This window comes from Pezoporus flaviventris, unplaced genomic scaffold (assembly GCF_033815535.1).
Source record: "Pezoporus flaviventris isolate CSIRO_AGI_PZ_B2104156 unplaced genomic scaffold, CSIRO_AGI_Pfla_v1 ptg000093l, whole genome shotgun sequence".
Taxonomy (NCBI): Eukaryota; Metazoa; Chordata; class Aves; order Psittaciformes; family Psittacidae; genus Pezoporus; species Pezoporus flaviventris.
In genome coordinates this window covers 889,674-916,781 of record NW_026892641.1, presented here as the reverse complement: position 1 = coordinate 916,781, position 27,108 = coordinate 889,674, and the positions used below count along the sequence as shown (strand labels likewise).

Genomic DNA, 27,108 nt, shown 5'->3' with positions numbered 1-27,108 from the left:
CTCCCAACCCTGGCGCTTGCACCACATCTTTGATCTGCTGTCACAGCATCAGTGTTAAACTGTGTGCCATAAAGAACCCTGCACCATCTGGATACATCAGACAAGAAGAAGATAATGAACCACATGGTTTCCCCTGCTCTGAATGTGGGGAGCATGGATGCTTGTGTCCCACCATTGACATGATAACATGGCTTTGCTTCTGCTTCTTCAGGTGCTCACCACAGCATTGAACTGGCCTGGTCTTGGGTCCTGCCCATCACCAGTCCTTCCCCAGAAAGCAGGATTGATTTAATTCATTAACACTTGCTAATGGGAGCTGCAAGAGTTCACAAAACCAGGGGATGAGACAGCGAGAGGCATCATTATCGCTCTCAAAATTAAACACATTTCTGCTGTGGGAGGCCCTGCCTTCATACCCAAATCCAGGAGGAGCCTGGTGCCTTTGATTGCTTTGTAAATGATCAAGGGGGGGGAATGAAAAGAGAAATAAGTGGGGTTTCTGGCGCGCACACACACACACACACACACACACAGAGCTTGGCATCCTGGCATCCGTACCATGTATCTCCCGAGCCCGCAGCACCATCGAGTGTATCCTCTTCTCCCTTAGTCTGAGATGCTCCACACAGTCCCACTCTTCTCCCTCCTGGTTTGATGCCTTTTCATTTAGCCAGCAATCCTGCTTTAATTTCCTGGTGTCTTTTTAATGAGGCAACACGATTCCATGCTGGTTATCCCCCCCTTTCCTCTACCTGCATCTCTAATGCAACTTTAACTTGTATTCCCAGCACAGCCAGCCTTCAAAACCCATGTGTCCCATGTAAAACCCCTCAGCTGGCTGTAATTCCCCTCTAGGAAACACACATTTGATGTTGAGAGAAATGAAATTGAATCAGAACAGCGAGCACAAACTGAGGAGAGTTTTTAAGCACCATGGTGAGGATGCTTCTCCCTCTTGGACATCGGGATTTCCCCAAGAGAGGGATTAACAACAGGTCCCTTTGCAATCCCTTTGCCCCTAGGACACCCCTGCCAGAGCTGTTTGGGCTGTTAACAGGGATTAACAGTTAGCTGTCGTGTTTTTCCCTGTGCTCCAAACCCCTTTCCTTCTCCCATAGGGATGACCAGCATGAGGAGCACATTGGGCTGGTGCCATGTTAGCAAATTCAGCCTCAGTTTTCTTTGTGACCCACTCTATTCACCCCAAGGTTTTAGCCTCAGAGGGATGCACTGAGGCTGGGGGAGACACTTACTCCTCTGGGAGCGGGCACAGCAGAAGGCAACGATGGTGGCCATCAGCACCAGGAACGCCACACCGGCCCCCACGGCCACTCCGATGATCACCGCCATAGGCACCGACTCTGCAAGAGGAAGGAGAGGGAGCATGAAGCTGGGTTGAAGGCTGGAGAAGTGGCTTTTACCCCTGGGACCCACCCCTGGCTACTGGAAAGAGGCTCAGTGATGAGCCTGGGGAGGGTTTTGGGGCCGAGTGGACCTCCTTCCCCGCTCCCTTGTCCTGACACTGGCACAGGCTGCCTGTGGGACACTTGGGATCGCTCTGTGCCTCAGTTTCCCCTGGGAGGGAGAGAAGAGGAGGGAGCCTGAAGAGCAGGTTAACAACTGCTCTCTATAGCACCCTGCAGGTGAATGAATGAGTAGCTCTAAAGGATGAGAAGTGCAAAAGAAGACGGCGTGTTAATATTATTAAGGATTAGAGCAGGCTGGGAGAGAGCCGGGATGGAGTCGGGCACTGAGCCTCCCTGCCAGGAGCTGTAGCTCAGCTCTTAGCCCACGCTGTTAAGTCTACATGGATGAATTAACCCAAGAGCCATCATTCACACCCTCTGCCTGGTTTATATCCCCATCTCCTGCCTTTCCCCTTGGCTAGTCCGCTCTGTCATCCTTCCCTGAACCCCTGAGGGTGCTACAAGGACTGGGACAGCAGGGATGGGCAGAGGCCAGGCAGCTGAGCAGGGGTTACATGCTCGCATCCTTCTGCCTACAGTAACTCTGTAGCTGGGCTCCCAGCCGGGATTTCAGCCAGCAAAGCTGATTTACTTGTGCAGATCCAGGCAGCCGCTTGCGAGGGGAGGGTGGAATATGAAATCACATTTATGGAGAGAGGGTCAGATCTGCAGCCCAAGAGCCTTGTTATCTCCCTGCTCGGTTCCTCCGGATCCTCAAAGCACAGCTCCTACTTGATGGTGAGTGCTGGGTTGGTGCCTGCTCTCTGGATTATTGCCAGGCAGCATTCCTGCTCGCAGAACACCAGTGCTGGGTACCACAGATCACCGTCATAGACTGGGATGATCTCCCCACAAGCAGCGGATATCTATAGGTCCCCTTTCCTGTTCTAAGCACTCCATAGGCTCTTGTGAACACACAGGAGGCCAAAAGATGGGTAACCCTTTCCAGGATGGCTGGCTAAGCCAGGTGAACGTATCCTCACCGCTGTCCTGGACACCTCCAATGTGCGATTTCTCCTTGCAAATGAATGGGATGAATTTAGGGGAAAGATGAGCGCAAAGAGTTGATATCCTCCTTCTTCCTCTTCCCCTCTACAGATGGGGACACAAATGCTGCTGGGACAGAGGTGATCTACCTGAGAAGCAAAATGCAGCAGCCTCATGGCTGCCACTTGACTAGGTGAAGAAGAAACCATTTCTCATTTTCCACTGGTGTGGAGCTGGTGATGACCACACGTTTAATCCTGGACCTGAGATCACTTAAGAGCACTTCAGTGGTCCCTGATATTATTCCCTTTTTAGTGGCTTGGGAGCTGGGGGCGCAGAAAGGTTTGCAGAGCGGAGACTGGACCACAACAGCATCCCAATCCATGCCCCAGTCACTGCCCTGCAGCTTTCCTGTACCCCTTCCTGCCCTGCCCTGCCGGAAAGCTGCTGGGCCAGGAGGAGGACACTGGGTCCTCAGGCGTGGTAATGGCTGGGGACAACCCACGTTCACCGTCAGCTCATGATTTCCATACCTGCTTGAATACCAGCTCCTGATTTCATTTCCGTACCTGTTTGAAAATAAAGCAAGTGTCCACAGCCTTGCACGGCCCAAGCGCACACGTCAGTCCTGAGCGCTCAGCCCTCTGCTCCGCCTTCTGCTCCGAGCGCAGGGATGTCCCCGTGAAGGGGATGTCCTCTGCCACCCTACAGCAGCCTCAGCCACCCTACGGTGTCCTCCTGCCCAGGGCAGGGGTGTCCCTAGCAGGGATCTCGGTGTGGAGCCGGCTGTGGACTTGGATGTTGCGGAGCAGGCTTGGACCTGGCCACCCTCCGCCGGGACCCAGGCTCCTGCTGACTGGCAGAGAACCTGGAAAAACCACTGGCTCTGTTTGCATTGGAAGAAGCCCAAGGCTAATTTTAAGGGGTTCATTTAGCTCTGATCTAATCTGGACGGCAGCCTCGCTTATAAATCATGGCTTAATGAGAGCAATCCACCTGCCTGCCCTGGCATTTAATATAATAGAAGAGGACTGGAGTTCCTCCAGGAGCTAAGCGTTCATCACAAAAGCCATCACCCTCCCTTGCTATGGAGAGTGGAAATCCCCTGGCCATCCCCTCGGGATTGCTGGAGGTGCCTCCGAGGCTGGTTGGGTAAGCCCAGCCCTGCAGAACACATGCTGGCATGGTGGCTGGTGGCCGGGGTGGAGGGATGCCACCAGCCCAAACACCTTCCTCTGTGCTCTGTGCAGCAGTGGGGTCTGGAGGGAGCATCCATCCCTGTTTCTCCAAGGCTATAATTTATCCTCCAGCCTGTGCAGTGGCATCACCCTATGGTGTGGGGCAGGGAGTGAGGGGTGCAGGATTGTCCCGTGCACTCCAGCTTTAGCAGCATGGGTAAAATCAGGTAATACTGCATCAAGCAGAGACTTTGCAGGGCTTGTCCCACCTCCTCACCTCTGCCAGGACCAGGAACCCTAAGGATGCAACCTATATCTAGCACGGCTGGAGCATTCTCATCGTCCTTTCTAACTTCCTCTTTGATATCCCAAGAGCTTTCTGAGCTCCTCCTGCATCTCACAGCATCTCCCCACACTTACAGCCCATCCGGGGGCTAATTCCCACGCCCAACAGCCCCACCGGCTCCCCAGCGGTGCCCACCTTGCTCTTTGAGCCGGATGATCTCCGTGTCAGAGCCAAAGCTGTTCCAGGCAGTGCAGTTGTAAATGGTTTGGAAATCAGCCCGGACAATGTTGCTGATGGTCAGCGTGGAGATGACGCCCTCATCCGTGCTCACCGTCTCCACCGTATAGCGTCCAGATGTCCCAGACTCCAGCACATTCTCTTTCCAGGACCAAGCCTGTCAAGCAAGAGGAGGGTCAGCCTAGGGCAGGTCTGCCCACTGTAGGGCACCTAAAGGTGCTGGAGGCACCCACTGTGCCCATGGGATGCTACTCACAATTCTGTCGGGTGGTGGGGTGCTGCGGATGAAGCACTTGATCTGCCCTTTCTGGCCGTGCAGGGCATGCTGCGTCTGGGTGCTGGAGATGATGGGTGGCCCTGCGAGAGACAGGAGAGAGCTGCTGGCATCTCGCACGGGTGGCTGCAATACAAGGTGCTGGTGGTGATGGGGAGGTGTGTTAACAGAGCCACAGAGGGGCATCAGGATGCCCCTTTGAGGTGATACAGGGAGCAGCAGCTCCCTTGCCTCCTGTGATGCTCCCCAAAGGCTTAGGGAAGCAGCAGGAGGGCAGAAGGAGGCACTGAGAGGCAGATGCTACCTAGTAGCCACCATCAATGACCTGCAACCAGCCTGCTTGATGCCCTGGAGGGGCTCCTGCAGGAAAACCCCATAACACTCTAGGATTCTATGATTCTATGCCCAAGCTGGCAATGTCAGCTCGCCTTGGCCTTCACTCCCCATGCCTGGTGCAAGGACCCTGCCAACAGCCACGTGGGACAAACAGATGGCCCTAAATATGTGCTGGGGCTTTTTTCTCCTGGATGTGACATGCGATGGGAACCCTTTGGGTCCCATCATCCTCTAAGAGTGGCACAAGGCATGAAGGAGGAGCTTTTTGGCTAGCTAAACACATACTAGGTGATGCTCCTGATTACTGATGAACCCAATGTCAACAGACTCAAGAGCAATGATGGGATCTGTACACGAGGCCTAAATAATGATAATAAAAACATCTCTGTATTTTAATGGTTGTATGTGACTTATAACTTCTGGAAGCACTCCAAGACTGGGTGATGCTGGAGAAAAATGGCTTAATAATCATTAGAAGACTCATTTTCCCCAAGGCGAGTGGATTTTAAATGGCACAAATGCCAATGGCTTTGGGTTTTATTATTGCTTCAGGAGCTCAGAGACGAAGGCTTATCATCCTGATAATAGTGTATGACTAAAGACCATTTGTGAGATGAACATGCCCAGAAATAATAGCACGAAGTTGCAGCCTCTTCACATTTGGGGCCAGTGTTTGATTCTCCATCAGGCTCTGGCTCCTTACGAAGGCTGCCAATCTCTGGCTTGGCATTCAGTGCTAAGTGTGAGACAGGGGAAAGGCTTTAAACAATGTTGCTATGGATATAAATGATGGAGCTATTGGTTGTGGTTATTTTTAGCATGCTGGTTCCTATTTATTTGTGTGGTCCTGGCGGCTGCTGACTCGGGAGCCTTGGAGCAAAGAAAGGGTGGTTGAGCCTTCTCCATCCTGCTTGAGTCCATCTGACCCTTTCCTTCCCAGACCTTGCAACCTTGGCAACGGTTTGGCAACAGAGTTTGGTTTAAATCCTTGCTTCCTGCCATGGGCAGGGACACCTCCCACTAGAGCAAGTTGCTCCAAGCCCCGTCCAACCTGGCCTTGAACACTACCAGGGATGGGACAGCCACAGCTTCTCTGGGTACCCTGTGCCAGCCTCTCATAGCAAAGGATTTCTTCCTTATATCTAACCTAAATTTCCCGTTTCAGTCTGAACCCATTACCCCTTGTTCTATTGCTATGGTCCCTGATGAAGAGTCCCTCTCCAGCATCCTTGTAGCCCCCTTCAGACACTAGAAGCTGCTCTGAGGTCTCCATGCAGCTGCTTTTCTCCAGGAGGACCAGCCTCAACCTTCTCAGCCTGGATAATGCATCCACAGCCTGTACTCCAGGCAATCCCGCTGTGAAGGTGATCTCGAGGTGCTTCTCCTACCACGGTGAGAGCTGCAACCAGGCTTGCGTGCAGTCAGGAGCATCGAGAGGCTTTGGCTCGCACGGGGGCTGTAAATCCAACTGATTTATGATGGCACCGACAGCTCCTCGCTTCCTTTTTACCTCTGCTGCTCCTGCCCTGCCAAGCACTGCTTGTTTGCATAATCCTCCTTCCCATTAACCAGCCTCTGAATCATATCTGCTTCCTTTCAGGCTGGTGGCCTCACACCCTGGCACAGGGATGAGCTGCTCTCTGCAGCCACAGAGCTGGCTGGAAGGCTGCGGTGGGGAGCGCAGGAGGATGCTCTCCCATCCCAGCATCCTGCTGCTGTGGTTCCTGACAGCACTGAGAGCATATGGGCCGCTGCAGAGGGATTGCAGGCTCGGATGAGGAACCCTCAATTGGGGTCTCTGTGCTTTCAGTGGCATGAATCAGCCCCTCTGAAGCCCATGTGCACTGATCAGAGTCTGTGGAGCTTGTCCAGAACAGACACTTCTAAATGGCTAATTTTAGTGTGACGAATCCCAGCCCACAGAGGAAGGCACCTGGTAATACCGAGACAATTCTATCACCCTCCGGATTTAAAATCACTTGAAAATACGAGGCATTCAACTTCCCTTTCAAATTACAGCAGGAAAGGCTTTCAGCAGAATTCATTAGCAGGATTAGACACACCGTGCCGTGCTCCGGAGCGGGAGATCTCCTCTCAACCTGCACCCTGGTGCTTGGTGGATGTAGGGCATAGGGATGCAGTTCTGAGGCTGGTCCACCTTGGTTCTCCTTGGTTACCCCTTGGTGTGGGGTTCAATGCATTGTGCCCTTGGGGTTGCAGCAGACCCCAGTGTAAAACACACATCCCAGCAGGATGGGATGCTGCAGGCAAGCTGCTCCTGGGAGATGCTCAAAGCAGAGCAGTGAGCCTTATGGCACAGGTTTGATTTGCTCCCCCGTCAGCTCTGCAAGGTGAAAAGCTCAGCAGTGGTGTAAGATGCAAAACTCTTCCCTATGCCACACGCTCCAAATGGCCCCGAGCCTGCTGAGCGCCTTGTCTGCGTTGAAGGCATCCGCGTGCCTGGTAGGTGTCAGGAAAGGAGCAGGTTCTATGTTTGTGCTAATTTGTTGCTTTGTTTTCTGTGATCGAGCTTAATTGTAATTAAAACCCAGCAGCCGGCGGCGAAGGAGCATGCAGGCGCCGAGGAGCCGAGTCATAGTCAAGGGAGTAGCTGGTTTTCACCCGCCTGCTGTGCTGCCCTTGGCTTCCCTTTCTAGTGTTATAGAATCTCATAGTCTGGTTGGAAGGGATCTTCAAAGGTCAGCCAGCCCAGCCTCCCTGCAGCAAGCAGGGACATCTTCAGCTAGATCAGGTTGCTCAGAGCCCTGTCCAGCCTGACCTTGGATGCTTCTAGGGATGGGGCATCCACCTATCTGCATCATCTGCATTTAAAATGCTGCTGCCTGTGCTGCTTGCCTGCTCATTTTCTTCTCTTTGTGACAGCGAGCGGGGACTGAAACCTGCCAGTTTGTCATGCAGGTGAGAGACAATGCGAAATTCATACTCTATTTATACCATTCACAGCCTGCCTAGCTCTTTCCCTTCCATATTTAGGTTGGAATTTGTTACCGGCTGCTGCGGGGTCCTGGCAGGGTCATCATTAAACTCCAGAGCTCTGAAGTGCTTCCCAACTAACTCCTGAGCTTAGGTGCAGGTCCAGGACACATCCTGAGCCTCAAGCAGCTGTGGAGGAGCTATGTAGCACCGCTGACTCTCATAGGCACCCTCACGTGGGCCCTGGGAGAGTGATTAGGCTGCTGCTGTTGGATCCAGGCTCAATTCCCAGCTCTCCAGCTGTACAACAGAGACAACAGTGCTCTCTGACCTTGCAAGGGTTTTGCAAGATAAATCTATTAAAGATTTAAAGATGCCAGCTCCCAGCTACTCAATAAACCCCTGTTGATAATAAGGAACATAGATAATGTTGGGGATTTTTGCTTTAACCCATGCCTCTCCGGGAGAACAAATACAAAATCCAATCCATTCACATTGCTTGCAGGGCAGAACCATTCCCTCATCCAACTGTGGGTGGGGTTTGCTCTGAAAGCTGATATCCAAGGAGACAATTTGGCAATGAGAGTGGTATATGAGACAGCAATAAGGTGATGAGACACAACAGCCATAGGGAAGCAAGAGGTACCGTTGACAGTGAGCGTCACCTCCCTCTCGCCTGCGCCCACCCGTGGCACCACGGCTCGGCACACGTATTTCCCAGCGTCTTCCTGGCGGACGGACTTCAGGGTCAGCTTGTTCTCATTGCTCAGGACCTGGAAGACAGGAGGGGGTTCCTCTGCAGCAGCAATGGCACTGATTATCAGCCTCTCCCAGATGGGATCCCAGGCTAGTGCACAGCTCATTTTCCAGCCTGCCATCCAAAATCCTGCCTCACGGATGCACTCACGCTTCCATCCAAGATACCACAAAGGCAATAAGGCCTTTACTGCTTAATACATTTCTCTGGACTAACTGGGGACATTCACTGTAGGCTTGCAATGCCACGTTGTCCCCTCCTTTTGGAGGACCATCCTAAGTCCAGCTAGGAGCTCCCAGCCCATAGGTATGGGCTTTGCTCCACGTGGAGCATCATGCAGAACCTCATGCCCTGAACATGCCATTCCCCACCACCCCAACAGCAGTTCTTACCACTCCTGAGCCTCGCTTCATCCAGACGATGGTGAGAGATGGGTTCCCAGTCCAGGCACAGTTGAAGACGGCGTCGGAGCCCAGGTCAACGAGCAGGGACTGAGGTTCTGTCGCCATCCTGGGCCCAACTGCACAGAGGAGACCGGAGTTACCTCCCAGTGATGGGCTGTATCGACCAGAAACCCTCAAACCAAAGAGGTCACTGTGTCAGAGGAAGCGGCAGTAGGTCTTGCTGGACCTATGGGTCACAGACATATAAAACCCAGCAAGTCCTGGTCACCCCAGGCAGGTCAGACCTGGCCGTGTCCCCTTCCTATTAATTTTCAGCCTCAGCCTCAAGCTGACCCATCACTTACAGTAGACATCCACAGTCCTGCTGATGTTCGTGCTCCCCAGTGCATTGGTGACCTCGCAGGAGACGGGCTCAAAGAAGAAGGTGTGATCCACGATGGTTTCGTAGAAGTCACCGGATGCTTCTTTTATCACCTGGCCCTTCTTTGCCCACCTATTGAAGAAGAAAGAGCATCATGATGGTGCTGTTCTGTGTCATTCGTGTGTGTGGTGCGGGAGACCTGCGGGTTGCAGTGCTGGGGGGCAGCACATCACAGCCTGCTGCTGCCCTGGGCTTTAGGACAGACGTGCTTGTCCTCGGCATCATCCACCTCTCCAGGGATGCAGGGATAGCCAGAGGTTTTGGAGAGATTACAACAAACTGATGTGTATATAGATCCCTACCTAAACCTTTCCAAAATAAACCCAAATTGCCATTTCCCTGTGAGAGCCTGTTTCACTGGAAATGCACCTCATTCCCTAAGAGTGTGGGGCACAGATGGAAGACCTCAATGATAGGAGGGATGGGACATGGAGAGCCTGCTAATGGGGAACTGCAGTGCCAGGAGAGAAGTCTCTTTCTGAACAACTCAACAACCAGTGGTCCTTCCACATCAAACAGCTAAAAACTGTTTCAGTTTCCTCTCACTTTTACCCTTTTCTTCCTTTTATTTTTTTCTAATCAAAGAGAACTTTATCCCTTTAAGGCAGCTGAAATAACATTACCCTGAAAAGCCAAGCTGGCATTTGCAACACTGCAACTTGCAAATTGTCTTGGAGAACAAGCTGTCAACTCAGCACTTGAATTAAGCCGCTGTTTGCCAAACAATGAGCAAATGTGACCTAATGGGGCACCATCTGGCAACCTGCCACTCTGGAGCGGGTGGGAAAGACAGGAGATGCTGTCAGGCGTGTGAAACTCCAGCAGCTCTGTGGAGGAAGGGAAACACAGCACAGGCGGCAGCCCAGGGAAAACACATATAACCACCCTCCCAAAGCAACTGACAGGTAGATTAGAGGGAAGAGGATTTCCCTAAGGAACCTCTGCCCTCCTCTGGGTGGGCTGGGGAAGATGCCGGCACTGGGAGCTGGGCTTGTCCCATCCAGCTGCAGAGAGATGAGCTGGTGAGGTTGTTTTGGTGTCCCCTTCAAATAGAACAGCAACTGCTCATGGTCCTTCCATGGGTCTCCTGCTCCTGCCTTTACTGTTCTGCTCTGCTTGTCCCGAATGCTCTGCTATGGGCTCTCCTTGCTGCCCTAAAGGCAATCAAAGACTACTGGATCCACAGGGAACTCATGAGAGGGTCTGCAGGCACAGATGGCTTCCCAAAGTGCCTCTATAGGTCTGGAATGAGAGTTAAGGCTGGAAAAACTCTAACTGTGCTGCTAGAGCAAATCCCTTCTGTGACTGAGAGCGTGAATCTAATAGAATGAGGACAGCTGACCTGCAAGGCTTCACCCACCATCTGATGACACAAGCGTTTTGAGAGATGTATTAGCAGTACAGATGCAGCCCATTTGTAGGCACTTATCTGCCCTCTCATTTCATTTATCTTTGCACCTCTAACAGATGCTGACTGGGCCACTCCAGCTTCCCCACCCTCCCCATGCTCCCCCTTCAATAATTAATCAGGAGATGTCACTTCTATTTCTAGGGCTGCTCTTCATGTGTTAATGAGGGAGCTTCCTCCTATGGAAGAACCAGCACAAGCAACACCTCCCAACGGCTGGAATGCTGCATGATGCTTTGGTGATGCCTTTCTCCTTCCAGAGGGAATTGCAGCCCAAGCCAAGGGGTCAGCTGGTTTCAGCATCACGCTTCCCTGCCTCCTGATGGCACCTGCCTTTGCCCTGCTGCCTCCCTGCCACAGGAATGATGCTGCAGGGGGTTGGAACTTGAATGGGCTTTTAAGGTCCCTTCCAACCCAAACCAGTCTCAGATTCTATGAAGCCATTTCCTGGATGTTACAAAGGGAAGCAAAACAGAGAGCAAGGTTTCCAAGAACTATTTGGCTTTGCAGCATCTTGGGAAAACACAGAGCAACAACCATGGCATGGTGCTCCATGGATTTGTTCAAACCCCATTGCTTCCGCAAAACTGGATTTCCCGAGCGTGGAGATGTGTCACAAACAGCAATTCTTTGTGCTTCAGCAGAGATCAAGCTTCTTGCTCCAGTTTTCCAAGGCTTAACACTGCTAAATCAATGTGGCTGAACAAGCAGTATAGATCTTTTATAATGTCAAATTGGTTTTTAATAACGACGCCTGATAACCTTCTTGTAAAGCTTCCCATGATGTGCTTGTGGGCAGCCAGAAGGCAAGTTACTCATGCTTTTACAAGCCCACAACATGTCTTACTCACCTATTAACCTTTCAGTAACTGTTTATAAATAGAATCTGAATAAAACACAGCTGAGATGCAGAGGATGCTCTATCAGCCCCATTCACCACCTCCACTGCTTTGGCTTTTCATGCGCTGGCCTTGTTATGTGGAGCCTGGCCCCAGTTCATCCTAGCACTGCTGAGAGCAGGGGATTCTTTCATTTATATTGCTGCCTTGAAGGTATTTATAGATTGCAAACATGTCACCCAGAGTCTTTTCCAGACTATATTAATTTACCTGCTTTAGTCTCTCCTCATATGACTCAGCCGCTAACTCAGCTGTCGTTTTTTTTTGCTGCTGGTTTCCTTCCTAAGCCAAAGAGTATTGCAGGGATTGTAGTAACAGCTCTGTGCAGAGATGGGCCAGGGTCTGCCCATGGGGATCTGCCCAAAGGACCTGTTCCTGTGATTCCCAATTACCCAAACCCACCACTTCTCCCCGCTATCCCATGCCCTAAGGCCAACATAGACCAACCTGCTGCTGTCCCTCATCCCCTTGGGCTTTGCACATAACCTGCTTGTGTTTTCCCTTGGCCTCTCTGGGCCCAGTGCCTCTCAACCCAGTATATTCTGGAAATTGAATCAGCCTGGGTGATGGAGGAAAACAGATTTCAACCAGGAAACAAGATATTTGAACCCACGTTTTAAAGGGGTGGTTGTTACAGACAGCACTGAAAAGCCAGTGATTAAAGAATGGGAAAATACCCGAAACATTAATGCTTAAAGATAAGGAGGGGACAGGACTTTTCTAAGGAAACATTGCATTTTCTGACTACATCAATTGCTTCCCAGCTAAGAGTACATGCAAGCAAATAGGAAAGCACATTCTGGGATATGCTGGCTCAAAGCAGTGCTGTGGCTTGCTTTCAGTCTTCATATCTCAGTGTTTCTTCAGTGACCTGCTCTGGTTTCCAAAGGAAAGCCAGGATGAAGCACCTGGGGTCTCAGTGGAGGATACTCGGCCAGGACTCATCCATCACGAAGGGGTTTTACCCTTTCTTATCCCAAAGGATCCCATTTCTGTCTGGGTTTCCAGGCTTGTGGAGCTAACCACAAAGCCCTGACAGAGCGTTGGTACATGAAAGAGCATCGCTAGCAATTCGTCTGCCTTAGCGCTGCCCAGGCTCACCATAACAAATAAATTCCTCTGTGTGCTGTACAAGGACTGGTAATTCTTCAACAAACAGCATGTGTGAACAAGCTATTTACTTTACAACCCTGGGAAGGCTGTAGGACTCGTACGTGCTCTTTATAAAGCTCCTCATCACACCACAGCTCTCACCAGCATCTCCCTGCAGCACAGGAACAACAGGAGGGCATCACAGCACCCACCCCGCAGCATGGGCTCTCTGAACCTTACAACACCCACCAAGCACTGCTCAAACCCATGCTGCAGGCTCCTCAGGAGGTGTTTTTGCTGTAGCCAGCGGCACACGTGCCCCTTGAACCAGACCTCGTGGCAGAGCGGCTGCTCTAGTGGTGTAGACAACCTGTGGCAGTGGAGTGGATTGTCGTTTTTAATTAACAATGCAAAATAAAGCACTTGCTTGCCATATAAATCGTGTTTACTAAGAACTACTTAAAACAGACAAATATTTTCTTGGACGCATGTTAATTGCTTAATAAAAGTACAGAGAACACCCACAAATACCTTAAATAAATGCACAGGCTGAGGGAATGAATTAATTAACATTTCATTCCTGGGAAAGGCTATTAATTGCTACAAATAGCTCAGAGAATGGGTTTGTTGCTTTATTGCCAGCAGTACCTTCAACTCCTACTGCTGCAACGTGGCAGTCCCCTCTCATCCTCAAATAAGAGCTGCCCCTGCGTTGGGTGCTGCACCCTGCATCCCTCTCCTGTTCCTGTACCCCAGCATCCTCTATGGGGATGGAGAGCGATGGTGTTTCATGGACAGTGGAGGTCTGAGAAGGGTAAGGACAGCAGGTAGCTTGTGCTGGCAAATTACAGAGCACCTCCCATGAGTGACAACCTTGTAAGAAGTGACAGAGCAAGCAACAAGGCCTGAGCAGTGTCTCGCTACCCCCCCTGCATGGCTCCAGTGTGATGCATCATGCACATTATTTCCTTATTAAGAGCAGATTTCCATAATAGTGATCTATGAGGTTATTCCTCTTCTCCTGCTTGCTCCCTCCCTAAATGGAGACGTGTGGGACCTGTACAGCTCCTCAGCTGCACATCTGCCATCCTCCCTTCATGCCGATGCAGTAGGTTCATTTATCAGCCGGTGCAGGCAATAGGTAATCTCTCTGCCATCTATATTACAAGGCTGGGCCTTCCAGCTTGGGGTTTAATCAAGTTCAAGGGGAGAAGAGCCCTGAGCAAAGCACTCAGCATCCTTGCTGATGGCTGGCTGGTCCTCTACGGACTCACCATACCCAAGGAAAGGTTTCCAAGCCTCCCGCTCCCTCCCTGACAAATCTCCATCCATCCATGCACAGCTGCAGCAATGATGGCCTCTTCCCAAACCCCTTTGTCCCCAGTGCAAGCATCTCTGCTCCACCACAAAGCAAATCTCAGGTCCTAATGGTGGAGATGCTGCATCTCAGAGCGGTGATGCCAACTTTGCTAATCTCCCCGTGCCTATTTCTTTTCCCCTATGTGTTTTTTCTTCAGAAACAAATAAACAGCGAGGAAGATTGCAACCTTCTCCCAAATATCAAGAGTTCAGACCTGATGTGATTGCACTCGCTGTGATACACCTGTTGCTGCTGCTGGGGTTTGATTGTTTTTAAACACTCTGGGGTTTTGATGATAATAATAACACTTCACTGTGCACAGGAAACCTCTGGCTTGATTTCCTATCTCATCTCAGCTTCGGTGTTTCCCCTCCTGACAAACAAGGGGGCTGGCGATGAGCCTGATTGCTCGTCAAACTGCAGTCTTGAAGGGAGGTGCCTGTCTTAGGTGCATCTCCTCCTTCCCATTAGCAGGACCCATGGTTGGGAAACAGCAGTGAGGGGCTCCCCAGATCATGCCTGAAGACGTGCAACAGGAATCCAGCTCTTCGGAGAGCAGTGGGGCAGTGATGGGCAGGAATACCCCAGGACCAGGTCTATGCTGCCTGTGGTGTAGGTACCTGGAAGAACTGGGCTGAGAAGGTTTCTCTCTCCCAGACAACACACTTAAAGCCCTGTCACCGGCACAGTCTGTACAAGCTGGGTTCATTTTTGGTGAGAAAACAATCAAAACAGCCTTTTTCTAAGCACAGTCAGAACAAACTGGCCGCAGAAGTGGTAAGGAAGAAGTAAACAAAGCTGTTAAGCTGTCAGTGACTTGGCTGATCAACCATTAAAGCTGCTGCTGAACCGTGCAATCAATGGGGTGACCCTAAACGCAGCCCTGGACGAGGCATGACCGGGGTTTGTAGCTGATGCTGCATGGACCTCTGTGTGTGCCTGACGTGCAGGGTGGCCAGGGACCCCATGGGTGGCTTGGCCTGCTTTTAAGCAGAGATGCTTCCTAGGATGCTGCTTGGGGAATTAGTTAAATCAACAATAACCGATGCAATCACCAAATCAGCTCTGGTTTATTGGAGCACAGGGAGAGAAGGAGATGCTAACAACTTCATTCTCCATTTAAACCGCTTTCTTGCCCCTGAAAACTGCAATAAAGGAGCAAAGAGGAATCACAAAATGAAATCCTTTAGCAAAACACCCGCTTTGCTGGTGCTGAGGTAGGTGCAGCCCCTGTCCCCATCATGGGTCCTTCTTGCGCATCCTGCCTCCTCATTCAAGGCCAGGCTGGATGTGGGTTTGAGCAACCTGACCGAGCTGAAGATGACCCTGCTCATTGCATGGGCGTTGGACTACCTGACCTTTGAAGGTGCTTTCCAACCCAAACTGTTCTATGATTCTATGGTTCACACCTGGCTGCTCCCTGCCACGTTCCCCACCCTCTGGCATGAAAGCAGAAAAACCTCATACAGAGCTGAAGGCCTCTTAAATCAACGTCTTTCCCGACTCAGAGGCTGTAAGAGGATTCATTATTTACACTGCAGAAACACAAAAGCTTAGCATATTTTAAGCTGTCTGAAACCACTTCAAGGCAACTCTTCCTCTCTCTTCTTCCTTTTTTTTCCTAACAAAACACATTGAGGCGGCTCTGAATCGAGCAGCAGGAGGAAACTCTTCTTCTTCCCAAAGAGAAACTAAAATGGAGGGATTGAGGGAGAGAAAGAGAACAGCCCCCTTTTGGGGGCTTGGGATCACCAAGGAATGCCCCTCAGGGGATGCTGTCTGTGAGATAACCCTTCTACACGGTTTCCTGATGGTGCATGCGGGTTCTGGCAGTAGGAGAGGCAAAGGAGGCATCTCTGCTACTTCATAAGTGTGAGCACATAGGCCAGCTCCTACAGAGGCAGTGGGACAGGACGTGCTGAGTGCTTTTTCTTTCCTCCTTCTCCCTCTTTCTACATTTTCAATTTAGTCACAGCATCTCTAATTTCCTTAGATCTGAAGCCACCTCGGGAGACTGGAAGGGAGCGATACAGAAGAAAGATGGGGTGGGGGGAACCCCGCCAGTAATCTTGTAAAAGTCAGTTTTGAAAAATCAATTTTCTTGTGTGACAAGATTTGCTTAAGGCTTTTCGTTCTGTGAAATCAGCCCATCATCCTGCGGGAACACATGAAGGAAGTGGCAAGTGTGGTTTGGAATAATTCAGATTAAAGACTGCTAAATTAGGCTTGAAAAGCTGCCACCTCTCCTTGCACAGGGATGGGAGATCTGGCCGGAGGAGTCAATGCCTTGAAGGGGTGACCAAGGAGGCCCTCAGAGCTCTCAGAACCATAAGGGTGTTTAAAAGAAGTGTTAGCAGCTTTGCTTGATGGCCAACCATAAAGTCGTCTTTAGCACCCAGAGATTTGGGTGCAAAGTTTGCTTGAAATGAGATGCTTCAGAGACAGGTTCACTCCAACCTCAGGAAACTGCAATGCACGGGCAAAGTCTGGATGACGGGATGCTGGTGGTCCAGGCTGGGATGGAGATAGCCACAACCATGATGCACCCTGTTTTAGCAAACCCTTCAGAAACACAACAGCAAATCCCCTCTGCCACCTGGCTCCTTTGGAAAGGCCCCATCCAACAGAGTGGTTTGAGCTTCATCACTCATTTCATCTGGTACCTTTAATCATTTCTACACCAGGGAGTGGTGCTCAAGAGTACAAAGCACTTTTCCCTCCTCCCCTCCCCTTCCTTTCTCCCTTTCCAGCTGTCAGACTCTCTCCTCTACGCTCTCTCCTAATTAGTTCGAGCTGCCTCCAAACATCTCCCACCCGCTTGTTCCCATTACCCTGACAAGCCAGGGAATGGGAAGACAAATCTCCCCGTCCCCACACCTCTGTGAGTGAAGGGAGGCTCTTCCAACCCATCTTCCCGCTCTCAATGGGAGCCGTGTGCCTTGCTGGAGCCCCCCCAACAGCCCAGCATCACTGCAGGGATATATATATATGCCTTTTATTTCACTCTATTTTCCCTTTTTTAAAGCCTGCTTTTCCCTCTCCGCCTGCCACCCAGCGCACTCCGCTCCCTGTCAGAAGGAGCTGGCAGATGGGGCTGATGCATCACAAAGAAGATCTGAAGAATTCATTTCCCCTTATTTCTTTTTCCTTTCCCCAGCTTTCATTTCCACTTCAGAGCAAAGGTCCAGTTGTCTGGTAGGAAGCTACAAAGACAAACCTGGGCAGGAAAACAGAGATAGTCAGGGAAAAACGTTACAGTGCCGATAACTTGAGACCTCTGTGTGCTTTGCATTCATTTCACCCCCCTCTTTAGCTGCATTTTGCTATGTCTATAAATTAGATTTACTCTGTTGCTGCTGTGAAACGCCTCAGGCCCCTTCCCTGCTCCAGCTTCTCTGGCTTCCCTTGCTGAGTTTGGCTGTGGGAGGCAGAAGGAGAGGTGACAGCCCTGCTGAGGGATGGCATATGGACTCACAGCGTCCTGCCGCTGGACAGACGGCGGCCCCGGCCGGAGGAGGAGGAGGGAGCAGATGGGAGTACGGGGGAGGAAGGCACCAAGCACAAGGAGAGCCCACGCACTGGCTTGTATGAGCATCTTCCCCAAGCTGGAATGAAGGAGGGAGCTGGTTTATGGGGAAGAAGGTCCTAAACCTGCCAAGAAATGCATAATCAGATTGAGCGTTCCACCTGAAGATGCTGAGATGCCTCTTGCCTGGACCAGACATCTGGTGAGCTGCTCCCCACCTCATCTCTCTGCAACCCCAGGTGCCCTTGTAGTCTGGGTTATTTTATGCCTGCAAGCGTGATGCTGAGCCTCATCATCATGGGGACAGTCTCCATGCTGCCCATGGACTTCACACCTTGTCTGCAGTCGCTGGCTGCTCTGCAGTGTGTTTCAAGCCCTTGAAATATTAATGGAGATGTGATTGTAATTTAATAAGAGCTTAATATTGCAGATCCCCTTCCTTGGCACAGATTGCTAGGGAGACAAAAAATGGGCCAACTAGGTATGGCCTTAGTGATCAGAAGCTGCCAATGAAATTCATCACCCTGAATATCTGCATCAGCTTCCTGCAATCACAGAATCACAGAATCAATAATCCCTTCTGCCTATGGAGCTGTGAATGCATTCTGCAGCTAGATGGAGGAGGCAGGGATAACTCTGGTGTCATGGAAGAGCATTAAACTTCCCTGGGCTTTCACAGAGACGTTGTGCAGCCAAAACACTCATAGACCTCTACTTGGGCATGACTTTTGTGAGACAGCAGATCTACCGAAGGCATGTGCTGCTCAATGCCCCATCCAGCATGCAGAGGGAAGCTTGGACACTGTCTCCCTTCAGGTGCCTTTGAGTCCCACTGCCTATGAAGAAAACCTCTTTAAGAAGCAGTTGAGATTGGATTAATATTTGGTGAGTGACAGCATGCTGTTGGTTCAAAGATAACACCGTGTTTACAAAGAAGAAGGTCTTTTCTACAGACCAGAGCCCACTGAGCAAACAAACACCCAATGCTCCTGCTGCAAGCCAGAAGTGTTGGTAGTGATGGTGGGGCTGGCTAGTGATGGTGGGGCTGGCTCTGAGCTCCACACAACCTGACTAGGCACCCTGTGATGTGCGAAGATGCTGCAGCTCAAGCTCTGACCTGCATCTGCAGCTCCTCAAGCTGGTGGATGCACTAAGATCACCAATGTTTAGGCAGCTGATGCAGGAGGATGCCTTAAAGTGTCTCCCCCCTTCATGACTGTAAAGGAAACGTTATTTGCAAAGGTCTCTTCTAGCCCTGGGGGCGAGAGCGCTGCACCAATGTGCCAGAGTGAGATATGTGTTATTGCCCTGCCTGCACCAACTCCCCATCGCTCTGCAAATATAATCATCATCAGAGGAGCCCAAAAGGCTGAGGGACTCTGCCTCGTGCAATATTAAACTTTCCCATTTTCTTCTGCCACTTTAAAGATTCTCTTTCTTACTGCAAGTGATAAATAATAACAGCAAAAAAACACCCCACAGTCACACAAGAGACATCAAAAGCCACGAGAAGATTGGCAAATAGAGAGATGTGAAGTGAGCAAAGAGGAGGCCTGGTTGTGAGTCGGTTCACGTCGCCCTGACTTCTGCTGCTTTCCATTAATTCTACCCGCCATCACAGGTGGCAGAACAACAGCGACAGCTAATTACTCTCTTTCCCTTTCTTGCCCGTTTGCTTGCAGCAAAAGAAAGCCAGTAAATTCCCCAATTCCCCCCTCCCCATCCCAGAACTGCCCATTGAGATGCACTGTTAAAGGAAGACGAGGCAGCTGCAGTTTGCCCACACATATGCTCACTGCCTGGTGGAGCCGTTTGCTGCCGCTGCTCCTCCAGCCTGGCACGGTGGCTGCATGATGCTCTGCCTGCAGATGAGCTGGCAGAGGCAGGCAGGGGCTCCAGGAGAAGGCAGAAGAGGGAGCATCTTTCCCAGGAACACCAGGGAGCCTCTTTGGGCTTTCAACCCCATGTCTATGGTGCTAATGTATATGGAACACATCCATGGAAGTGATGCCAAATAGCCCAGGTCCCTCAAGCCTGTCTTGAGCTGCACAGGCAGCAGCAAGGAGCTGCGGAGCAGTGGGCTTAGCTGCTCTTTAGGTGCAAAGGGAACATGCTTTCAGTTGGAGGTGGGATAAATCAGAGCCAGATGGGGTATACGACCCTGCAGAGGCCATAAGGATATGTCTATGTGATGACTGGGAAAGCATGTAACTGAGCAAAACCCCTACTACCAGGGTTAGTTCATTCCCATGGCAAACCCCCTGCTCACACACCTTGCCAGCCCTCCGCCCGCCTCCCTCCCTTTGCTTTTGGTGACACTGGCCTGTCTCACATCCCAAAGTGAGTGACAGCCCAGGTGACACTGTGGGTGAACAAACCCCATTGGGGAAATGATGCTCCTCATCAAGAAATCCTTGCTGCCGGTGTGGGACTGGGATTTCAGCTCCAGCTTCGGCTGTGGGGTAACCTCAGCTAGGAGAAAGAGCTGTGTCTCCAGCAAAGCACGCCCTGCCTGCCTCCCAGCATCACTGAATTTTAAGGCAGAGGGGTTCAGGCTTCTTCTCCCCTTAGAAAATGCCACTGAGGCTAAACCTGTAGTGGAAAGCTGTCAGTTTTGACAAGATGTCATTAAACACCCAAAGAGAAGATGCAGTACAGGCTGTAACTTTCCACTCTGGCCCCGGGAGCAGATCGCTCCAAGGTCTCCTTTCTAACCAGGTTTTGCATTGAATCCCCCATGTATGTGATGTATTATATAAGAGACCAAGAAGAAAAGCTCTTCAGAAAAGAGAAGATGCCTTGATTGAATCAAGCCTACTTTGTCTATGGGGATGTGTGGGGATTTTTGCCCTCTGAGAAACTCGAATATGATTTCTTTTCCCTAATGAAAACAGTGAGGGGTCTGTGCTTAAAACCATACGTCAGCAGGACCAGAGGCTTCTTGATAATGAGGAACACGGTTCATGGGTGCTTCCCAGCTGAGCATCTTTGGGTGAGATGCTCGACTTCACTTGCTTTACCCAGCCAGAAGAACGTGGGGTGCAAACACAACGCAAAACTCATCACCATATCAAACGCAAGCAAGGTGACAGCTTGCTCATGTATCTGGGGATGGCCCTGTGGTCCTGGCTGTGGATTTATGCCCAGAAAAGGGGATTTATGTTGTTTAGGCCTTTTTTTTCCCTCCGTGTTCAGAGCGCTGTTTACTGACAAACATATTGGGAGGTATCAAAAGTAAATGTCATCTGAAGACCAAGATGTGCTGTCTCTATCTGAGGATGAGGGAAGCCACAGGAGATACGTTAGAGTGGGAAAAGAAATCACACTTTCTATTGTTTGGTTTGAAGGCAGAATAAGCTCATTTTTACCACTGAGGGGTCTCACATGGCCCTGGGGGTGACACTGAGCTCATGCTCTGCCTTTTCACACCTCCAATATCCCAGTTCCGAGGCTTTGCACATCCCACACCCCTGCACCCACATTCCTTCCCAGTCAGTGGCTCCTTCCCAGGCGCAGGGGGCTTCTTGCTTGGATATCCCACTCCAAAGGACTCCAAGCTTCAGTGCTGGCACATCTGCCATCTTTACATAGTGAAGAGCTTTGGGATCTTTAGGAAGGAAAATGAATCCCCCCCAATCAATCAGAGTCATTAAGCGGAAGGAAGCCCTGCTGAGCGCTGCTGAATTCCATTTGCTCATCACAGTGGTAGGGAAAAAGTGTGGTGTTAAAATGTTAAGGGAACTTCACAAAGGAAAAAACAAAAGAGCTGCTTGAATTTATTGTTTTTTTTTTTGGTTTCACCCTAAAAGAAAGCCGTTTTATGAGAAAGCATAACCTGAAAACCCCCTGCAATTAATTCTGAGAGTGGAGTCCCTCCAAAAACCAATCATGGCAAAGAAATAACCCCAGTGCTCAGGCAACAGGAAGGGTGACAAGACACGTGGCCTTGGGATGGATGAGAAGGGCAGAAGAGGGCTACGGGTGGCATTTGAAGCTACAAGAGAGAGCAAAACCCAGTGCTAACGAGACAGCACTGAAGGGGGGAGACGTGTGGTGGGTCCATATGCTGCTTGGTGGGGAAAAGCGGCCCAGCATTGCTTTGCCATGTACACAGAGGCTGGAAACGGCCAAGAGGAAGGAGGAAACGCAAACTGGAGCCCTCAAGGCTGCTCCGGTGCACAAGGATGATGTGAAAGCCCCTGTTGCTGAGGATCAGGGTTGATGCCCTGTCTTTGGAGCAGAAATATTGCCACTGTCTGGCTCCTCAGCCAAAGGTGGTTGTTTTGCCTTTGATTGCACCAGAATCAATCAAGGCAAGACCCACACGGGACCTTCTCCCAGGTACCTCCCCAGCTTGTCACACACTTCGTACTGCTCCTAACTGTCAATAGAAAAACAGGGCTTTTGTATCTTTGACATTAATTGACTTCTCAAATTAATAACTCTTCTGTGTAACCAGGAACGCAATTACTGCTTTGTTGTGCTGATAGCAGATATCCAGCTGGAAGGAGCTGTTCCTACCAGCAAACTTGATTGTACTAATTAAGCTGTATGAGCCTAACAGGAGGCGGGTCATAGTAACCTGTCCCCGGAGGTGCCTCCTCTGTTATTATCAACCCAGGCTGTTGCAAAGCCAGACCTGATTGTGTGCCTCTGTGTGCGTGCTCCTGACTGCCAGGCAGGAGTGAGGAGCACCTGATTGCAGCCACGTACCCATATTTTTGTCTGCTTAGATCAAGAAACGTTAGAGAGAATCATCAGAGAATGGTGTGGTTTGGAAGGGACTTTAAAGCTCATCTGGTTCCAACCCCCCTGCCATGGGCAGGGACACCTTCCACTAGAGCAGGTTGCTCCAAGCCCCATCCAAACTGCTAGGGATGGGGCAGTCACAGTGTCTCTGGGCACCCTGTGCTACCGCCTCAGCACCCTATGTATCCCCAGTCAAAGCACCTCTGCTCTAACCCTTTCTGAGCTCTGCTCCATGCTGTTGGGGTTAGAGAGGCTTACAGCAGTTGCTTAAGGGTTACACAGAGACAGCAATGGAGTTGTATTGTTCAAATCATAAAAGAGTATGCAAAAAAAAAAACCCTGAAAAAAAGGAATTTTCCCTTAATAGATTTTTCAATCGGCGTGCTTTGCTCTTTACGTCCCCAAACAGATGGCTCCACCAGCTCGGTGCCAGGCCTCTTAATCCACTCCAAAGCGCCAATGAATCTCTGCCTGAGGACTGCATGCAGCAGAACGTAGCAGACGGCCTAACGCGGAGGCAATTGCAGTCTCTCAACGTGTAACAACATCATCAAGGTAAAAGCAGCATCAGGGAGCTATCAGAGCAGGGATGCTGGGAAGAGGACCGTGCCACCACAGCTCTGCAGGGAGCAGGGGCTGTGTCTGGCTCCAGCCATCGTGTCCCACAGTAGAGGATATGGGGATGAGCTAGAATGACCACCAAGCAGCGATAAACATGAGAGAGAGTGGAACAGCCACCAAAACCCACAGCCAGCAGCCACTTTACCTGTACTGGGTGACAGCAGGGTTGGCCTTGGCGGAGCAGTGGAACTTCACGGTGTTATCCTCAAGCACCGGCTGCGGCTCCACAGACAAGTTCACCAGGGGTGGGTCTGCAAAGAGACAGAGACAAGCCCATAAGCAACACAAAGACATGGTGCAGCATCCCCATGCCTGCTGCCTGCCCTGCTTCCAAGTCCGGAAAGCAAGATTTGGTTGTGAGAAAACACGCTAAATGCACCGAGACTCCTTGATGCTGTGCAATAATGTTCAGGGCTGCGTAAGACAGGCTGGTGTCACGCACGCAATGCTTGTCTTGGAGGGCTTCAGTAAATAAGACAGAAAGAGGAGAGACACACACCATTCGATGTAGCATTTCACTTCAAAAATGTGAACGCCGGCTCTGATTCCTGTTTAAGGAAATAAACTTGCCTGCTTTGAAAAGCTCCCATTTAATATCTCGCTGTGTAATGATGATCTTTTGTCTCTCCGCTAACTTGAAAGTGGCATTTCTGCTCTTTCATCAGCCTAATCATCTCTGCCAAGTCCTTATTGGTGTCACAGGCCTCTCGGTTCTTCCAGCTGGTGCTGGTTTCTCTTTTTACATGATAAGCATCTAAACGCTTCAGCAGCAGAAAAATTTAGGAGCGAATTGATGAAAGCAAGTGAGAAGTGAAAAGGGTGTAATGTTTGGATGGGGAATAAGAATATTCAGAGGTTTTTTTTTCAATTTTCATGATGTCAGGGAGGGGTTTTGGACCTCCAGCTTCAGGTTTTAAGGATAGCACATCATTTGAGGGGAAAATGCAGAAAGAAATGGCCTTGTAAGGTTCCCCCTGCAGTCCTGATCCAGCTCCCTCCCAACACAAGAGGGACGTGGAGCTGTTGGAGTGAGGCCAGAGGAGGCCATGGAGATGCTGCGAGGGCTGTCGCAGCTCTGCTCTGGAGCCAGGCTGAGAGAGCTGGGCTGGGTCAGCCTGGAGAAGAGAAGACTCCTGAAGGGGAGACCTCAGAGCAGCTCCAGTGCCTAAAGGGGCTGCAGGAAACCTGGAGAGGGGCTTGGGACAAGGGATGTAGGGACAGGATGAGAGGGAATGGCTTCAAGCTGAAAGAGTAAGTTTATGATACTGATGTGGTTGGACTGCCACCTCTTGGGTACCACTTTACAAAGGTAATGGCACTGGGTGAAACCTCACGTGAATGAAAGATGAGGAGGAACAGGCGATGCTGCCTGCAAAGCATGGGAAGGGTTGGCACTGGGAGAGGAAAGCAGAAAGTCTGATCAAGTGCCAAGCAAGCACAACAGCACCCAAAGCAACCCTGTTATTCCAGTTATCCCTGCAAGGTGTGCGATGGTTTGGGATCATTCTTGTGGCAAGGCTGGGGACCAAAGGGGAGTCTCTGGCCTCAGCTTGAGTGAGATGGGAAAGGGAAAGGTGGCAGCCAGTGCCATGCCACAGGACTCCATCGTGCTGCAGCGCTTCCTCCTCCTCCACCTCATCCCCACCTCATTAGGCCCCATGGTATTTACCCAGCCAGAGCCAGGCTTTGTTGTGAGCAGAGCCACCTGCCTTCTCGCTGGGAAATGATGACGAGGAAATTATAGGTATTTTCAATTTACCCTAATTTCATTTTAAAATGTGCAATTCAAATGACAATAAAGATGGGCGCAGTTGGGAATATAAATGAGCTTCCCTCACCTAACAGCCCAGAGATATATAGTGGGCTCCTAATTCATTTGCAGGCATCCTGACACTTCCCTATTGTTATACAACAACAGCTAATCACCTTCCTTTGTTAAGTATGAATCACACTTCTCTTTAGGAGCTTCCCTATTGTTTGATGGTTTAGTAGCTGTGCCTAGGATTTACAGAGCTTCTTTGTATTAAAATGAGCCCGGCTCCCTCCTGCACTCAAAATTAAACAAAAAATAAAGATTAAAAGGCAGAAAAAAACCACAGCAAAGGAAATGAATTAAAGTCTTTGATCTTGCCTTTCACAAATGGGATTGGGCTTTCTAATATTGCCGTAGCTCCCCGTGAGGCAGCGGGTGCAGTGGTTTTGTGTGTGCCAGTGTGTTTTGGGAGAGTTAAAAGGGAGAAAAAGACACAAATTGTAACTCATCAGAATGTAATTCCACTCGGTTACAAGTATAATTCCTGCCTGGCTTCTTGTAATTAATTTGAATGATGGAATCAGACAAAGCCAGCCTACAGGAGAGCATGCATGCAAATGCTGATATGCCCAGGTACCAGTATCCACATGAGCATCGCCCCCGGGGACCAGCATCACTCAGGGACCAGCATCACTCCTCATGTGCAGCCAGTGAGGAACGAGAGCGAACCCTCAGCTCCCACTGGTTTAAATTAGCCCCTGGGAAGCAGTTGCTCGGATCATGGGCTGAGCATCATGCTCTTCTTCCCTATGGATGCCCAGAGAAGCCCTTCCAAACCTGTACCCTGGATCAAAAAGCAGCCAAGTGAGGAGTGAGGAGCTGGAAGAAGATTGAGGTGTCTCTTTTGATCTAGGCTTTCACAATTTCCATTGGGAAGGACAAAAGGGACTTGAATGCTCTAATGTGACAAGGACAAACAGCAGGACACAATGATGCTGCCTTTACTTCGCTCATCACCCTGGTCTAATTCCCTTCTCCTGCTTCCACCTCCTGCAAAACCATACAGATGCAGACAAATCCCTTCTTGCCAGGAGAAAAAGAGGTGTAAAAATGAGGAACTGCACATGTGTGTGCAGAGCCTTGGAGCAACTGGCTCTGGATAAACAGTAACCCCGCTCCTCCCCAGCCCAGCACGCCGGGTGTGCATTTCCACAGAGCCACTGGGCCCTGGCACTATAAATAGTTTATGGCATATCAAACTATTAAACATGATTTTAATCCCACTTGTGATGTTCGGCGCATAACTCACAGGAGGCTGACTTTGATGTGGCTGGTGGAACGGAAATCACATTGAACAGATGTTCCAGCTGGAGTCGCTTAGTGTTTCCATTACAGACCCTGCTTGGGGTTGGGGGTTTTCAGCTGCTTTTTTTCCCTTTTCTTTATGGAAAGGGAGGCTTTTATGACTCAGCTCTTTCACTGCTCCAAGATGCCTGCATGAGATTGATGGGAGCCAAACTGAAAGGGGCTATTCTCTCCCACGTACACCCTCTGTAGGCAACACCCCGCACCTGGCCTTTCCTTGCTGTCTGAGCATTTTTGATGTTGTTTTGGGTCACAAAAGAAAGCAAAAGGAGAAGCAGTGATTTACCAGGTTGCTGCTTCCCGGGAGGGATTATTTTTGGTTCCCTGGGATTACTTTGCAAGGCCACCACTTTCAAACCTATGGTGTGAACAGCAGAGGTGGAGATGTGCAGGTTCCAGGGTGAAATGTTGGCACTGGGGGAGCTGCTGGGGAGGAGAAGCAGGGGCTTGGAACTAAATGAGCTTTAAGGTCTTTCCAACCCAAACCAAGCCATATGAAGAAAAACCTCTTCTCAACACCCGGGTGGTGCAGAGGGGTACCTCACCTTTGCCCTCAGCCTTGCCCAGGGCAAGAAATGAGTGGTCCAGATAATTTTTGCTTATGAAGAGTACCTTTAGCTTATTGCAAAGTGATCGCAGCCAGGTTGGGAAGGAAACCTGATGGATTGAGCAGCAGCTGGGGCAGTGTCTTGCATCCAGGATGAAAACTATCCCACTGCAGGCTGGTTAATCCATCTTGGTATTTTTCTATCCCTCCATCACCCATCCAGCACTGGGAAGCAGTTATCCTCATTAGACCCCATTAAGAACATCCTTTTAATAGCTGGATAGGATATTATTATTGTTGCGTTCACAGCATGGATTATTTAATGGCTTGGAGTGGAAATTGGTGCTTTTTATTGGGTGCTTCTCTTTTCAGAGCGGATTCCACCAGGCTCAGGGATGCAGCTCACGTCTCCTGCCCTTCACTGTACAGCACAATGTAATGATGTCTTGGGCTTCGCGTTGTCTGTGCGGATGCGTGTGCATCTCCGGCTATTGTAACTGTTTGCAGG

The 27,108-nt window shown here is 50.4% G+C and overlaps 2 protein-coding genes across 6 annotated transcripts in view; both read right to left on the bottom strand.

The window, feature by feature from the left end:
• The window catches only part of KIRREL3 (kirre like nephrin family adhesion molecule 3), a 270,297-nt gene that overhangs the window by 7,338 nt on the left and 235,851 nt on the right, over positions 1-27,108 (bottom strand). For 2 of the 3 annotated variants that reach the window (XM_061476132.1, XM_061476134.1), the window contains 8 exons: positions 23,081-23,186; positions 9,204-9,352; positions 8,848-8,975; positions 8,345-8,471; positions 4,411-4,511; positions 4,113-4,311; positions 2,987-3,022; positions 1,254-1,361 (listed from right to left, as the gene is read on the bottom strand). In XM_061476132.1, coding sequence (XP_061332116.1) covers positions 1,254-1,361; positions 2,987-3,022; positions 4,113-4,311; positions 4,411-4,511; positions 8,345-8,471; positions 8,848-8,975; positions 9,204-9,352; positions 23,081-23,186 — 954 coding nt within the window. The remainder of the gene's footprint in view (positions 1-1,253; positions 1,362-2,986; positions 3,023-4,112; positions 4,312-4,410; positions 4,512-8,344; positions 8,472-8,847; positions 8,976-9,203; positions 9,353-23,080; positions 23,187-27,108) is intronic. The other variant, XM_061476133.1, reaches the window with a different exon arrangement.
• Positions 5,798-27,108, bottom strand: part of ETS1 (ETS proto-oncogene 1, transcription factor) — a 514,297-nt gene continuing 492,986 nt past the window's right edge. For all 3 annotated transcript variants that reach the window (XM_061476135.1, XM_061476137.1, XM_061476138.1), the window contains one exon: positions 5,798-5,852. The gene's annotated coding sequence lies outside the window, so the exon portion shown is untranslated. The remainder of the gene's footprint in view (positions 5,853-27,108) is intronic.